General features: G+C 37.5%; 2 protein-coding genes across 7 annotated transcripts in view; both read left to right on the top strand.

Moving 5' to 3' along the window:
- The window catches only part of taf3 (TAF3 RNA polymerase II, TATA box binding protein (TBP)-associated facto), a 996,662-nt gene that overhangs the window by 707,714 nt on the left and 272,355 nt on the right, over window positions 1–16,593 (top strand). The window lies entirely within an intron of this gene.
- On the top strand, window positions 6,278–16,011 carry pfkfb3 (6-phosphofructo-2-kinase/fructose-2,6-biphosphatase 3). 6 transcript variants are annotated; one of them, XM_079817190.1, is made up of 18 exons: window positions 6,396–6,449; window positions 7,847–7,993; window positions 9,854–9,982; window positions 10,907–11,003; window positions 11,128–11,194; window positions 11,279–11,353; window positions 11,435–11,491; window positions 11,602–11,726; window positions 11,817–12,024; window positions 12,296–12,442; window positions 12,532–12,636; window positions 12,720–12,849; window positions 13,910–13,972; window positions 14,062–14,126; window positions 14,229–14,408; window positions 14,555–14,577; window positions 15,249–15,299; window positions 15,791–16,011. In XM_079817190.1, exons 2-18 carry the CDS (start codon window positions 7,912–7,914, stop codon window positions 15,795–15,797), a joined length of 1,611 nt encoding a protein of 536 aa, XP_079673316.1. In that variant the 5' UTR covers window positions 6,396–6,449; window positions 7,847–7,911; the 3' UTR covers window positions 15,798–16,011. The 6 variants fall into 6 exon arrangements, with proteins under 6 accessions (XP_079673319.1, XP_079673316.1, XP_079673317.1 ...); XM_079817193.1 differs by lacking the exon at window positions 15,249–15,299 and having other exon boundaries at window positions 6,278–6,449; XM_079817195.1 differs by lacking the exon at window positions 6,396–6,449 and having other exon boundaries at window positions 7,696–7,993.

Here is a 16,593-nt window from a genome sequence, read left to right as displayed (position 1 = left end):
AACAGCGTAAGAGGCTAGAGGAAATTGTTGAATAAAGTTATTTTTGTTTGTTTCTTGCGCACTAAAAGTATTCTCGTCGCTTCATAAAATCAAGGTTTAACCACTGGAGTCACATGGGTGATAATAACAATGTTTTTAATACCTTTCTGGGCTTTGAAAGTGTTAATTAAATAGCTGTCTATGAAGGGGTCAGAAAGCTCTCGGATTTCATCCAAAATATCAGAATTTGTGTTCCGAAGATTGAATGGAGGTCTTGCGGGTTTTGGAACGACATGAAGGTGAGTAATTAATGACAGAATTTTAATGTTTGGATGAATTAACCCTTTTTACGCAAATACTCTTCTCCAGTAGTTACTACATGGTTTTAAAAAGAGAACAATTGCATACTGATGTTGAATGGGGTGATGATGATGAAGATGATGAAGGTAATAATGAATGAGCCCTGGTTCATGATTTACATAATCAGACACTCCCTGTGTGACTCTAGAAAGTAGGAAACCTACATTCTTCTGTTGTGACATAACGGCGACTCCCATGAGCCCTCACACTCTATGATCCACACACTATTGATAGACTTAAAGTAGTATACTTTTTCTTAATGTGTGTCTTGACCCTAACGGAAATTGGGTTTTGTGTGTTACTCAATAAAAGGTCACTTCAGTACATGGCAAGTTTTTCAAAAGGATCTGTAGGGTGTTTCAAATGCCTATAAATGCATAATTTAAATATTATTTGTGTGTATTATCAGATACCTTCACATGTAATGCGCATGATGTTCATCCAGAATGTGTGCGGATATGTGTTAGATGGGTCAGTGATGGTGTGATGTTCTGATTTGGTGAGAAGGACGTTCTTACGCAAGACGAAAGTGCTGGGGAATAAAGGAAAGAATAGACTGAACTCCATGAGGATTCGCTCAGAACAGAACAGATCCTCATCAAATGACTCTTATATGAGCAGAGTCTGAAACATGTCAGAACAGGGTTGAGCTGTTCAAGTCGCAAGTTCCAACAGTGGGGATTGAGCCGGTACGCTGTGTAAAAGTACTAAAGGTACTATGCATAGTTGTAGATGGTTTTGTAATTTAGAATTGTTCATACTTATGGTTAGAAACAAACCTTAAATCCTACTCATATTTGAGCCAAGGACATGTATGAAATTCATGCTGCTTGTTTAAGTAAGGCATACCTTTCTAAACAATTGGCCTGGTGCATAATGAAATGTGCTAAAATCCAGCTGGATAACACCAAAACGCATTTGTGTGCAATTTCGTATGGATTTATACAATGTTATTTGTATGGGGAAAAAAAGGAAGCTCCAAGCACTAAACCTACCCCTCTGTGGGGCAAGAGCAGATAAAAAAAAAATGAATTAATACAAATGAATCTGCACTGATTCAAAATAGTCACGCTTTGTTGTTTACCTGTTGGAAAAACCATAGAAATGCATTGCAGGAGGTACATGAGTGGTTCTCACCCAGGGGTTCTGGGACCACTAGGAGGCATCAGTAAACTTTGAAGATATATGAATATGTGAAACCTGGATATATGAAGTAGCCCAATAATAATATGGTAAAACTAATGAACTTTTTTTATTATAATGAATAAGCACTTTTCTAGTTAAGCTAAGCTCTAAAATATTTTATTGGGTAAAAAAATATTTAGTCCCTATCCTTAACACTTATTCACAAAATCACAAACAACTGTTAAAGTCACGGGGCCTTTGAATATTATTGTAGACAATGGGAGACTGAAGGCATGTAATATGTGGGTTTCATAAAGACAAAGGCTTACTCCCAACCAATGAGATGGTTGCCACACCCCTTAATTCATTGCATGTGTGGGGAAATAATAATCGTAGAGGTGGATGGAGATATTTACAGTTGTAGTAGTTTATGCAATTTTAGGACATACTATTTTAGATTTGGTGGATTTATTTTTAGCAGGCTAAATGCTTAATTAAAGGCACTGTTCATCCTCATGCTGTTCCTAACTTAAGAAAATAATAAAAATGTCTTTTTTAAAAATGTTTTGTTTGTCTCATGTCTCAGTGTTTTCTGTTTAGTTTAGATTGTCTCAGTTTTGTTTGTCTCATGTCTCAGTGTTTTCTGTTTTGTTTGTCTCAGTGTTTTGTTTGTCTCAGTGTTTTGTTTGTCTTGTTGTTTTGTCTGTCTCATGTATGTTTTCTGTTTTGTTTTGTTTATCTGTTTTGTTTGTCTCCGTGTTTTGTTTGTCTCTTGTCTCTGTGTTTTGTTTTGTTTGTGTCATGTCTCAGTGCTTGCTGCTTTGTTTGTCTCAGAGTTTTGTTTGTCTCATGTCTGTTTTGTTTGTCTCGTTGTTTTGTCTGTCTTGTGTCTGTTTTCTGTTTTGTTTTTTTGTCTTATGTATCAGTGTTTTGTTTGTCTCTGTGTTTTGTTTGTTCATGTCTCAGTGTTTTCTGTTTTGTTTGTCTCGTCTCTGTATTTTGTTTTGTTTGTCTCATGTCTCAGTGCTTTCGGTTTTGTTTGTCTCAGTGTTTTGTTTGTCTTGTTGTTTTGTCTGTCTCATGTATGTTTTCTGTTTTGTTTTGTTTATCTGTTTTGTTTGTCTCTGTGTTTTGTTTGTCTCTTGTCTCTGTGTTTTGTTTGTGTCATGTCTCAGTGCTTGCTGCTTTGTTTGTCTCAGAGTTTTGTTTGTCTCAGTGTTTTGTTTGTCTCATGTCTGTTTTGTTTGTCTCGTTGTTTTGTCTGTCTTGTGTCTGTTTTCTGTTTTGTTTTTTTGTCTTATGTATCAGTGTTTTGTTTGTCTCTGTGTTTTGTTTGTTCATGTCTCAGTGTTTTCTGTTTTGTTTGTCTCGTCTCTGTATTTTGTTTTGTTTGTCTCATATCTCAGTGCTTTCGGTTTTGTTTGTCTCAGTGTTTTGTTTGTATTATGTCTCAGTGTTTTACTTGTGTCATGCCTAAGTGTTTTGAGTTTGGTGTGTCTCAGTCTTTTGTTTTGTTTGTCTCATGTCTCTGTTTTGTTTTGTCTTTTTTTGTCTGTCTCGTCTCAGTGTTTTGTTTCTCATGTCGCAGTGTTCTGTTTTTGTATCATGTCTCAGTGTTTTGTTTGACTCATGCCTCAGTGTTTTGTTTGTCTCATGTCTCAGTGTTTTTGTCTCATGCCTCAGTGTTTTGTTTCATGTCTAAGTGTTCTGTTTTGTTTGTCTGATGCCTCATTTTTTTGTTTTGTCTGTTGTTTTGTTTGTCTCATGTCTCAGTGTTTTGTTTGTCTCATGCCTCATTGTTTTGTTTCGTCTGTTGTTTTGTTTGTTTCATGCCTCAGTGTTTTGTTTTGTTTCGTCTGTTGTTTTGTTTGTCTCATGTCTGTTTTTTGATTGTCTCATGCCTCATTGTTTTGTTTTTTATGTTGTTTTGTTTGTCTCATGTCTCAGTGTTTTGTTTGTATCATGTGTCTTTGTTTTGTCTGTTGTTTTGTTTGTCTCATGTCTGTGTTTTGTTTGTCTAATATCTAAGTGTTTTGTTTGTCTCATACCTCAGTTTTTTTCATCTGCTGTTTTGTTTGTCTCATGTCTCAGTGTTTTGTTTGTCTCATGCCTCAGTGTTTTTTTTCGTCTGCTGTTTTGTTTCTCATGTCTCAGTGTTTTGTTTGTCTCATGTCTCAGTGTTTTGTTCTGTTTTGTTTGTCTCATGTCTCAGTGTTTTGTTTGTCTCATGCCTCAGTGTTTTTTTTCGTCTGCTGTTTTGTTTCTCATGTCTCAGTGTTTTGTTTGTCTCATGTCTCAGTGTTTTGTTCTGTTTTGTTTGTCTCATGCCTCAGTGTTTTGTTTGTCTCATGTCTCAGTGTTTTGTTTGTCTCATGCCTCATTTTGTTTTGTTTCGTCTGTTGTTTTGTTTGTCTCATGTCTCAGTGTTTTGTTTGTCTCATGCCTCAGTGTTTTGTTTTTTTTCGTCTGCTGTTTTGTTTGTCTCATGTCTCAGTGTTTTGTTTGTCTCATGTCTCAGTGTTTTGTTTGTCTCATGCCTCATTTTGTTTTGTTTCGTCTGTTGTTTTGTTTGTCTCATGTCTCAGTGTTTTGTTTGTCTCATGCCTCAGTGTTTTGTTTTTTTTCGTCTGCTGTTTTGTTTGTCTCATGTCTCAGTGTTTTGTTTGTCTCATGTCTCAGTGTTTTGTTTGTCTCATGCCTCATTTTGTTTTGTTTCGTCTGTTGTTTTGTTTGTCTCATGTCTCAGTGTTTTGTTTGTCTCATGCCTCAGTGTTTTGTTTTTTTTCGTCTGCTGTTTTGTTTGTCTCATGTCTCAGTGTTTTGTTTGTCTCATGTCTCAGTGTTTTGTTTGTCTCATGTCTCTGTGTTTTGTGTTTTTGTTTAGTTTCTCATGCCTTTTTTAAGACCCCATTGACTTTCATACTATGGACAAAACCTGTTATTTTGTGATCCATTCCACAGACGAAATAGTCATGCAGGTTTGGACCACATAAGAGCGAGTAAATAGTGACAGAATTACAATTTTTGGGTGAACTGTCCCTTTAATTTCTCAAGTCTCACTTTTATTTCACTCTTTAAGACTTGTGTTCATTACATGAGCTGCTTAACTGCACTAGGGAGGTGTTGATTAGTTGCTGTTTGTTTTTGAATTGCGGTGACGCTTGTACATGTTGTGTGAGAGTAGAGGGGTTGTGTTACTAGTTCCGTTTACAGTAAACAGAACATCAAGATACCAGTCTGAACCCCGTTTACTGGGAAGTGATTCCCTGCACATAAATCAATTTATGACGCATGTCACTATTTTAAACGTCTGGGGAGATCCATAAAAACACACCTAAAGGACACTACATTCATTAATATGCACAATGTTTGTGCATATTAAATGATACATATGCTTTCATTTCCATGTGCACTTCCTATAAAATATAATTTTTGAGGCTCTGCAAGAAACTGTTTCTTTCCTTTAATAAAAGGTGAATACATTTCTCACTACAACATTAAAATGTGTGTGGTTGTGTGTACACTTTACTGTGTGTGTGTTTCATGTTCTCTCTGGTCTATTCCTGGTTTTGACATCTTATCCTTGTGAAGAGTGAATCAGCTTAAGGGACAACTTCAGTATCACATCACTTGCTTTTCTCTGCTCTTTTATTTTTGCAGTTAGCAAGTCGGTCAACACTTCACAGGAACTGCATGTGTGGATCACAAGAAACCTAAGTACTGTTTACTGGAGACTTATTTCCTGTTGTAAGTGCCTGCTTTGTGCATCTGAACAAATAAGATTCTGTAATAAACTGTTTATAAGTCTAAATTTCAAAATCTCACATGAAACAATGTATTATTTTGTGAATAAGTTAAACGACAGCTCTAGCAGTGAATGAAAAGCCATTAATGCTATGACAGGTAGTAACCCAAATTCCAGTAATATAATCTCCTGCATGGAGCTGTCTGATTGCGTGTCCTCATTAATGAGAATGAAACAGGGTTTTTTTATACTGTTTCACGTGTGTGTGTGTGTGTGTTCTGAAACTAGATTGAGAGATCCACTATTTTTCAACTGAAACTTTTTTTGTCTGTGTAGTAGTATAGTGGTTGCTAGGGTGTTGCTATGTGGTTAAGTTGTTCGGAGTGGTTGTTTGAGTGTTGCTATATGGTTGTTAAGATGTTCAGAGTGGTTATTGTGCTATGCTATTTATGATGCTCTGTGTGGTTTAAGTGGTTGCTAATTGACCCAAGTTTTAAAAAAGAGCCCACCTACAAAGCTCCAGGTATGATCTGGATCCATGTAATGTAATTTTGTAATTGTTGTCTTGTTTTAAGCCTGTTTTGGTCAGTCAGTGGTGGACATTGCAAGTTGAATTGGTTAGGAAAGTAATTATTTATTTTTTAAAGAAAGGTAGGCCTAATAGGTGTCGATTTCGTATATGAATTGGCAGGCCGTGATAGCAACAAATAAAAATCAATATATGATTTTTAGAGAGAGAGAGAGAGAGAGAATATCAAAAAATTGCCATGAGAGTATGATAGGCCTATAGCCTACTTCTCCTCATTGTGCCAGAGACATCACGAGATGGGCCTATTATTCATATCATGAGATATCATATATCCGTAGAAATGGTTTAATGCAAAGCTTTTTTTAATATCTCAACAAGTATGAACAGAAGTAGCCTAATAGATCTGCTTGCCTTAGCAAACGTGGGTAAAAAGTAGGCTACTTTGTGTATATAGCCTATCCAACACATTTTAGAGGGATATTCATTTCAGATGACCTGGTGTGCCCCGTAAATATCAGGCATCTAAAAAAAATCTTTGAGAGCTCATGCGCATGCAGCCAGACGGGGATCTGGAACTGGGTCAGCACAGCAGCCAAAGGAAAACAGGTTCACTGTGCAGTAGCTAACAAAGGCTGAACGAGTGGGAAATTGATACCTGGAATCATAAGTGACATTAAGCTTGAGGAAAAAACAAACTCAAGTGACCTGCAGGTAGCTTTCTTTAGGTATCGCGTTTCTGTAAGAGAATGGATTAGAACAATTGTTTTCCGATAGGCTTAAACGGTAAATGTCTTCTGAAATATTGGTCGGTAAATGCTAATGCGCTGCCACGCGTGAGAAACAATGAAAACTAGACCAAAAAAGTCATTTTTTCCTTAACGCAGTAATATTTGCTAAAGAGAGAGTATGTGAGGTAGCTACGAGGTCCAGTGATGTCACCGCAGTTTTCATCCTGTACGTGCAGATGTGCGAGTCACCAACAGCTCAGCATTTTAGTGAATAATCTCAAAACCAACAAAGCCTTTTTTTTAAAACATCCGAGGATTAAATAGGCTACATCGCAGTATTTTCAGCCTGTTTCCATTCAGCTATTAAAAGACGTGGCTATTAAAAAGAACATAGCCTAAAAATGAAAAAAAAAAAAAAAAAAAACCACAACAACAACAAAGCAACCTTAAAATGAATGTAGACTATTGAAACGATGTTCAGCAAATTCACCTTTCATTTAGGCTAATGCTGGTGATTTGCGAAGATTTTTTCATTCATAAAAAAAAAAATTCTCTCAAACCACGGTTGCTGGAAATGTCCTACAAATAAATAAACTCTCGAAATTACACGTTTATTAGCTGAAGTTTAATTTAACTGGCGATTCAGTTAAAAACGAACAACCTTTTTAACAGATTTGCATTTCCGTAGCCTATCATATAATTTAACTCTTGTACGTCACATTTATTATTATTTCACTTGCTACTTCTTAAGGGAAACAATATTGATAATAAAAACCAACAAGCATGATTTACAGCGTGACGATCGGCTACTATTATTCCAGGGATTTATGGATGCAGACTGATGGATTGATGTAGTGACTCCCCGCACGTAGGCATGTGTGGGGATGCCCACTCGACGCGTGACTTGCATCTTTAATGCTTTTGTGCTCTGCCTTTCGTCTCATCCCTTTTACCATGACGGGACTATTAGCTATAAGATATCATTAGCATGCAGAAAATAAATAAATAAATGTAATATCATAATAATAATTAGTTTTTTATTTCAACGCATTGGGTGAGTCTAAAGTAGTTGTGTATAATTATATATTTAATATTTTGCATTTGGCCGCAGGGTGGCGCACGTGAACGCGCTCAATGATAGACACGCCTTCTGCAGGGGCGTCACGTCCTCGTGTCGCCGGTTCCGTATTTAAAGCGCAGAAGATGAGAGACGTGATGTGAGAGATTACCGGAAAGCGGATAGAGGTGACGGTCAATATTATAACAGATACAAACCGCCGCGAATCGTCAAACAGCTTTTAAAGAAGACGAGTATCTTAATTCTGAAGTTTTTGTTTATTTACTCTAAACTAAACTCAACTAAACTACATTTTCGCGTAGTTACAATTTCCGAAGCCGGTGTTTCCTGCCGCAGTTTCTTGCTGATACTTCTCCATCCTAAAGGAATGCCAAGGGAACTAAAACAAAACAGGATCCAAAAAATCTGGATTCCCTCTAAGGATGACAAACCTTCAATGCCCCGCACATGTAAGTAGATTATATTCACATCTTCGTTCTTATTGAAGAATGCAGGGCACAAAACTGCTGTCCAATATTGCCATACTGTTTCTGTGGGCTACATACATACATTCTACTACTATTATTAGGCTATTATTGCTATTATTTCAACGGTAAAGATCACTTTACATGTATGGAGAGACATTTTTGGTTAATTGAACATGTGACTTATTAACTGTCACGAGCAGTTCACTGTCATACAGTGACAGTATAAAGTGATGGTCATCGGTAACCATGACAACATAATTAATTCTAAGATTCTAAGAGCGCTGTCTCAAGTGATTCGGTTGTCATGGAAACCCACGAGCATCGCCTTTGTTAAGACTTTCGAACTCTATGGTGCACGGATGACGACATCATGCATTGAATCGCGCTCTGAATAGGGATTCGACAGTGAGGAATGTGGGAATATTGCGTTTTCTGTTCAGAGTGGGCAATGATTGGACGAATATATTTACCTGCGATTGGCGTGAGCATGATGTCTGTAGGAGATGCGAATGAATTTCTCATTACAAGTGCATTTTAATATCTGCTGCGTCAGTGATGTCACCGCGGCCTCATGTTTTTCATTGTGATATAATGACTGCTGCATCATTTACTGCTGTAAATAATACATATACACAAGAGCTCACGCTTGGTGTGTGGAAGAAAGACAACAATTACAAGAAGTATAACAATAATGGCTCTAATTCGTCTAAATAATAATATAATAAAGCACTTTATTTTATTCGATAAAATAATCCGATTTTAATAATTTATTTAACTATATATATATATATATATATATATATATATATATATATATATATATATATATATATATATATATACACATATATATACATATTTTTTTTATATCTGTATTACAATATATTGAAGAATTTAATGTGAATATCAAGAATAATTAGAATTATAAACTCACACACACGTCAAAAATGTTAATAGCCCTAAAAATAGGCTTCAAATATAATATAATATAATATAATATAATATAATATAATATAATATAATATAATATAATATGATTTTGTTTTAATTCTGGGGTGAATCATGACCTAGACATGAGCAGTTTCTGTCTGCTCAGTGTACGTGGACAGCCAGCAAAAGCCTAATGAGATCATTGTCTGTCTCTGCTGACTGAGCTGAGTTTGAGGTTGTGTTTCCATTGAGGATCTTCTTAAGGATGTTCTGGGGGATTAACCCCTGACTGAGCTGGTTCACACTGCCCATTCACATGGCCACCTGCCAACGGACATCTATAATTCAATGAGAAAAACGGCTGTGTCCTTTCTCTCGCTCTCCCTGTTAGGGATTACTCTAACCCATAAATAATATAATGAAGTAGAAACACAATCAAAATATATGCAAAAAAAAGTGCTTGAATCCTTGCCTAATGCACAACTGCGTAAATACATATATTTTGTGGCAATTCCCTGGAAACGTAAGACATACACACAAACATTTACTTTCTAGAGGATTTATGTGCCTGTGTGTGTACGAGAAAGGGAGAGTTATCTGCGACTGACCCGGTTATAACGTCTCGCCGTCGGCGGCGTGGAATGTGCACGTGCATTTAAGTGTAGTAAATGTTTAGTTTTGAAAGTGCATCTGTGCGCACATGACCTGGCCCATGGCTGTGCTGTCCGGTCGGCAAGTGGGGAGGGTCGCTAACACGTGCTGAGAAATCATGCAGGCAACCACTGGAGTGAGATTGACAGAAAAAAAAAGTGTCCATACCCTTTTAAACCCTTAGGCTAATGGCATTTATGTTCATACACTTTTGTTTCAGCAACGTGTGATCATGTATTTCTCTTCATCTTTGCATTTTAGCACGTGGAGGCCCCCACCTGGCAAACCCTCCAACGGTGATAGTGATGGTTGGGCTTCCTGCTCGGGGCAAAACCTACATTTCAAGGAAACTCACACGCTACCTCAACTGGATTGGTATTCCCACAAAAGGTACAAAATCAAAATGTACACAAAAAAACAGCAATGAAAAAAAAAAAACTTTGGTCAAACTTTAGTAAAACTAGGTTGCTGCTGGTAGAGGTGTTAGTGAGGCCAGCAGGGGGTGCTCACCCTGTGGTCTGTGTGGGTCCTAACACCCCAGTATTGTGATGGGGACACTATACTGTAACAAGCACCGTCCTTCAGATGAGACGTTAAACCGAGGTCCTGACTCTCTGCGGTCATTAAAAAAATCCCAGGATGTCCTTCGATAAAAGAGTAGGGGTGTAACCCCGGCATCCTGACCAAATTTGCCCATTGGCCCCTGTCCATCATGGCCTCCTAATCATCCCCATGTATATATACGATTGGCTTCATCACTCCGTCTCCTCTCCACCAATCAGCTGGTGTGTGGTGGGCGTTCTGGCGCAATATGGCTGCCGTCGCATCATCCAGGTGGATGCTGCACATTGGTGGTGGTTGAGGAGATTCCCCCCTTCTATGTAAAGCGCTTTGAGTGCCTAGCAAAGCGCTATATAAATGTAACAAGTTATTATTATTATTATTATTATTAGTTTAGGATCCAATTTTCACCATTAACTACAACTTTTGCCTCAATAAACTGCTAATTACTGCTTATTAATAGTAAGTAAGGTAGTTAAGTTTAGGTATTGGGTAGGATTAAGGGATGTAGAATATGGTCATGCAGCATTAATATGTGCTTTATAAGTACTAATAAACAACCAATATCTTAGTAATATGCATACAAATAAGCAACTAGTTAATAATGAGAATTGGACCCTAAATTAAAGTGTTACCAAAACGTTTATCACACTACTTAATATTAAATGATGTATATATTTGCTTTATGCATTTCACAGATACACAATAGTAACGTTTTGCAGGAGTTCTTAATTGTTGAATGTCTATTTTTAGTCTTTAACGTTGGCGAGTATCGTCGAGAAGCAGTGAAACACTACAGCTCCTACGATTTCTTCAAATCAGACAATGAGGATGCGGTAAAAATTCGACAGTGAGTATATATGGAGTCATTTTTATGTATATATAGAGATATAGTAAATGTAGTAATATCAATGGAGTAATCCATATATTAATGGGTATATATGGAGTAATTTTTCATTTTGTTTTGTCCCCAGGCAGTGTGCGCTGGCCGCTCTGAGAGATGTCAAGATTTACCTCACTGAAGAGGAAGGTCAAGTGGCTGTAAGTATCTGCTACAAATGCATAAACAGTTTAGACACGCAAAAAAAAAGAAGAGTTGATCATCACCGCCGTATCTTTCCATAGGTTTTTGACGCTACAAACACAACCAGAGAGCGACGGGATATTATCCTGGAGTTTGGTGCCGAAAATGGCTTCAAGGTCAGTCGTATTCTCTTGAAGATTGCTTTTGATGACAATTACAGTGAGGAAGAAGACCACTAATGCAAATGTACTTTGCAGATTTTCTTCATTGAGTCTGTTTGTGAGGATCCAAATGTAATCGCCTGTAATATTTTGGTAAGTTGTGTTTAGTCTAAATTCTTAGTGATATATCTAGTAATTATTGCAAAAGTCTTTTAGATATAAAGTCTGCACAACCACTAAATGTTACAACACTCCCCAAACAGGAAGTTAAGGTGTCATGTCCTGACTACCATGATTGCAACAAGACGGATGCCGTAGAAGACTTTAAGAAAAGAATCGAATGTTACAGAGTGAGCTATGAACCACTTGACCCTGACCAATATGACAGGTACACTACTTATGCACCCAGACTTTCTTTGGCGCTGACTTTGTATCTTTAATATCACAGGCCTAACCACTTTTCCTTGTTTGTCCTCAGAAATATGTCTTTCATCAAAGTGATTGACGTCGGCCGCAGATTCCTGGTCAACCGAATTCAAGACCACATCCAGAGTCGGATTGTCTACTACCTGATGAACATCCACGTGCAGCCGCGGTCTATTTACTTGTGTCGTCATGGCGAGAGCCAACACAACTTGCAGGGCAGAATAGGCGGAGACTCCGGCCTGTCTACACGCGGACGAAAGGTATTATGCTCTTAAATCTTGGAAAAGAATGAACAGAATGCAGTAGGTACGACTTGGGTAATGACTTTTTAATAGCTCTTGCATCGCTGTAAAATGGCCTATAACTTTGCGAGCCTTCATAAACAGTCATGTTTTGCTAGGAAGCTCAGTTTGGTGCCAAGGACATGTTTGTAACATTTAAAAACAGTGCGTGCTAGCTAAGAGTACTAAATTACCCAGATTGTCCGATTTGTCCAAACTCTCCAGAATAACAAATCGTCCCACCCTTTAGTTTGCAGGAGCTCTTTCTAAATTTGTGGAGGAGCAGAACCTGAAGGACTTGAAGGTTTGGACAAGCCAGCTGCGTCGTACTATCCAAACCGCCGAGGCCCTCAATGTGCCGTACGAGCAATGGAAAGGCCTGAATGAGATCGATGCAGTAAGTTCTCCAGCATGCATCTCTGGTTTGGTTTTTCGGCTACGTTACTTGATTCCCGTTTCCCTAAAACGTGTGTATGGCGTCTGCAGGGTGTGTGTGAGGAGATGACCTATGAAGAAGTGAGGGAGAGGTTTCCAGAAGAGTTTGCTCTGAGAGATCAGGACAAATACTACTACCGCTACCCCTCCGGAGAGGTACAAAACTGATAAAACACCTTCACTTTAATATGACACAGTAGAAGAAAGTGTCTTTTAATTAAAAGCTTGTGTTTCTCCAGTCATATCAGGACTTGGTTCAGCGGGTGGAGCCGTTGATTATGGAACTGGAACGGCAGGAGAATGTTCTTGTCATCTGTCACCAGGCTGTGATGCGCTGCCTACTCGCCTACTTCCTGGATAAAAGTGCAGGTGAGATTCTTAAAACGAATCGTTCATGCAGAACTAATAATGCTTAAGTCATTCCAAACTCATATACCTTTCTTTCTTCAATGGAACACAACAGGAGAAGTTCAGCACATTGCCCCACATACTCTTTTCCACACAAATGGAAGTGGAAGTTGAAGTGAATGGGAGTGGGTGCTGCTGAGCTCCGAAAGTAGTCCAAATGACTTCTGAAACCATTTGTAGGGTAATGCGAGGAACCGACATAGAAAGAGAATAGAAAGAGCCCTTATTACATAAATGGAACACTTTAGTAATATACTTAAGTAGCCTATAAACAATGTTTGTAGTGTTTTCTGACACTTTATTGCATGTTCATCGCACTTAAATGAAAATGCATTATAGTTTAAATTGATATTAAATTCTTTTTTGATCCACTTAAGTAGGATTTGAGCACGTCTTTATATGTAATAATATAATTATATATAATATATAATTATGTCATCTCTATTGAAACTTGTGTCATGTACATTTGCAATGAAGTTGCAGTTTAGAACATTTAAACTATTACATTTATATGTAATATTGAATAATACACTACAGTTCAAATTATAATCAAGAACTTTACATGTGCTTTAGTATGTTAGTACTTTAAAGCATGACAAAATATAATGAAATAAAAATGTACTTTAAATCTTTTACTTTAAAGCCAATACTTATTTTTCAGATTCAAATTAGGGCATTCTTTTTTTTTAAATGTATGTAACTATTATGACCAGGCTTAAAGAAAAAAAAATCAGATGACTAACTTGTAAAACTAGTCTCGGCATTTTATGCAACCAGCCCATAAGTCATATGGACTACTTCAATGTTTTTTGGAGTGTGACAGCACCAATAACTTTCATAGTATGCAAACGAGTAGCATGAACGTTCATCAGATTTATCTCTTTTTGTGTTTCATCCAAGAAAAAGTCATACAGATTTGGTGAAATATCCCTTTAAATTCATCCCCTCATCTGCATTAGCTGACACTTTTCCATCCTTGGTAGAAGTGAAATCATACTAACCTTTAATTTCCTGTTGGCAGATGAGATGCCATACCTGAAGTGTCCACTCCACACAGTACTGAAGCTGACCCCAGTGGCTTATGGTAAGACGTTTAGCTTTCTATCTCCAAAATACCTAATCTGAATAATATTGACAAGTATAATTAATTGTGTTGCTTTTGGTATTTTCAAGGGTGCAAAGTTGAATCTATCTCTCTGAATGTGGAGGCAGTGAACACACATAGAGACAGACCAGAGGTAAGCACAAACTCTCACACTTGCATATACACACAAAAGCTGTACTGTACTATTTCAAGCTTCTGATCTCCTGTTCTGTATTCTCTCTCTCTCTCACACTAGGAGGTGAAGAGAGGCCCGAGCACTCTGATAAGGAGGAACAGCGTGACCCCTCTCACCAGCCCTGAACCCAATAAAAAGCTTCGCATTGACGGTCTAGATGACCCGATCATCAGAGAGGTGATGCCCGCACAACTGACCCTGTGTTCAACATCACACACCGCACTCGCTCTGTCCACACAGGTGAGCCACAGTTACTGTTCATAGATCAAAAACCTGTGTCATATCTTCACTGTCATAACCCTATAGTGACATACTAATAATTTCATGCTTCGCCCTTTCCTGTTTCCTTCCACTTATCCTTCCTCATTCACTTTCATGTGCTACAGCACTGGCTTAGTGAAGCTTGTCTGTAAGTATTTGCTATTTCTGTTTCTTCCTTATCTTCTTCAAATAATTTCACCTTGTTGCACCTTCCCAACTTGACTAGAACATACTTGCGCAACATCCTTAAATGGGCCATACAGTATAATGGATTTTTCGACTTTGAAATGCAACAAGAATATATTTCTCATATCTTTGGTTGTTGACATCCAACAAAATTCGAACTATATATGGGTGAATTTGTTACTTGGTTATTTATGGAAACTACGCTTCAAAAAGGGGCCAATCAGAAGTCTTTGTGATTATGATATCACAAGCTCATTAACATAATATCACCCTAATTTACATAACATTACCTATTCTTTATTTTACAACTTGACCTGCCTTGATGAACGTTATTGTGAACCATGGCATAACAATTAGCCAATCATAACCGCCTTTTTTGCATAAAGAAGTCTTAAAGGTACAGTAGCAATTTTAGAGAGAGGGTGGAAAATGTTCATTTAACCAAATTACAACTGTTTATGAAGATGAAATGCTATAACCGTACAATATGGGCCAGTTAAAGGTGGAATTAATAAAGATGTACATGTACTGTAGTTACACACCACTTCATGTTTATATCCAGATAACTACTTTCAAATTTTTTTCTATAAATGGTCAGAGTCTGTCTCTTGCTTATCTTTTACATGCTTAAAGACGCACTTTTTTACATTACCTACAAGGGGTTTCAGTGCTGCTCTTTCAGAGGTAATGCTCACCGAACCGAATAATGTAGAATAGCTAAATAGCTTTAGCAATTTGTGAATAAGAAACGGATTTTGGGACAAAATCTACTGAATCCTGCAGAATGCATTTGAATGTGGTCAAATGTGTTAAATGGAGGTAGAATTACACTTTTTTTGCCCTGTTTATAACTGGTATTAACATCTGGTACTTCCATTTAGCGCTTGCTAACCACCCAAAACATGTTGATGCCAAAATACCAGGTGTAAACAGGGCTGAAAACATGAATCAAATTAGCAAAATATTCACTAAACAAACTCGAAAGGCGTGCAAAATATGTAGAGCTTGCGTTCATTCTATGCTTTTTCTTGAAAAATTATTCGATGTAGACTTGTAGGCTATAACAATAATAGCACATTTCTGTTATGCTAAATGCTATTAGCTAGCTGCTACTGTCTCTTGAGTAGACCAACTGTTGAGTAATTAACCGAATGTTCTGCATTATTCTTTCGCAGAACCTGAAAAAATGCTCTATGGAGTGCCACGAACCCCCTCAGCTCTGCCTGTGAGATTGTTCGGCTATATTGCTTTACTCAGCGTGGAAGAGTTTCCTGCCAAGCTGCTTCCTCTTTTCCTCTCACAGAGGAGTGTGCATCCTTCTCCCAAAAAATGGACACTGAGTGCCACCTGGGTTTTTCTATTCCTCTTAATTCATAATTAATGTTTGTATTGTGTGGTTTGAATGGTGTTTTGTGTATGGAGAGAAATCGGATCCCATTGGCAGGGATTAAACATTCGGCTAAGTCATGTTGTCAACCACCCCCACATTTTTAAACACTATTCCCTGTTTTCGTAACAGGATACCACTTGTAGATGTTTTTATTCTGGTCTCGGCTAGTTTTTTTTAATAAGAATATGTCCTGAACTTTGAAGGGTGATACCAAAACAGACCAAAGATCTCCTGCAGACGCTCGCGGGCTGATTCATGTCTATTCTGCACTCACTTTCAAAGATATGCTGCAAATAAATCGCACATTATAATTGCACATTTAGATTATTTGCATGTATTTGTTTCCTGGGGGCAACAATGAATCTTACCATTTTTAATGCTGCTGGCTGTTTTGAAGTCTGTTTAAAAGTTCTCATGTTGTCCTCTGCAGTTTCAGATGATTTGTGTTATGGATATGTTATTTATAAGGGGTTTATGTGCGTTTGGATGGGACAAAGTGAAACAGTGTTTATATTTGTTGTTTATAATTAATGTATTTTATGGCGTGACAGATATCAGCTAGATTTTTATACTGTTCATTTATTAATT

This window comes from Gobio gobio, assembly GCF_949357685.1.
Source record: "Gobio gobio genome assembly, chromosome: 5".
Taxonomy (NCBI): Eukaryota; Metazoa; Chordata; class Actinopteri; order Cypriniformes; family Gobionidae; genus Gobio; species Gobio gobio.
Note: the sequence above shows the minus strand (reverse complement) of the source record. Positions and strands in the feature narration are given on the sequence as shown.

Excerpts from the sequence above, each read along its gene's own strand:
- pfkfb3 (XM_079817190.1), top strand. The coding sequence starts at position 7,912 with ATGCCAAGGGAACTAAAACAAAACAGGATCCAAAAAATCTGGATTCCC. Across the intron at positions 12,443-12,531 it reads GCCTGAATGAGATCGATGCA|GGTGTGTGTGAGGAGATGAC; the intron begins GTAAGTTCTCCA and ends TGGCGTCTGCAG. Across the intron at positions 14,127-14,228 it reads CACATAGAGACAGACCAGAG|GAGGTGAAGAGAGGCCCGAG; the intron begins GTAAGCACAAAC and ends CTCTCACACTAG.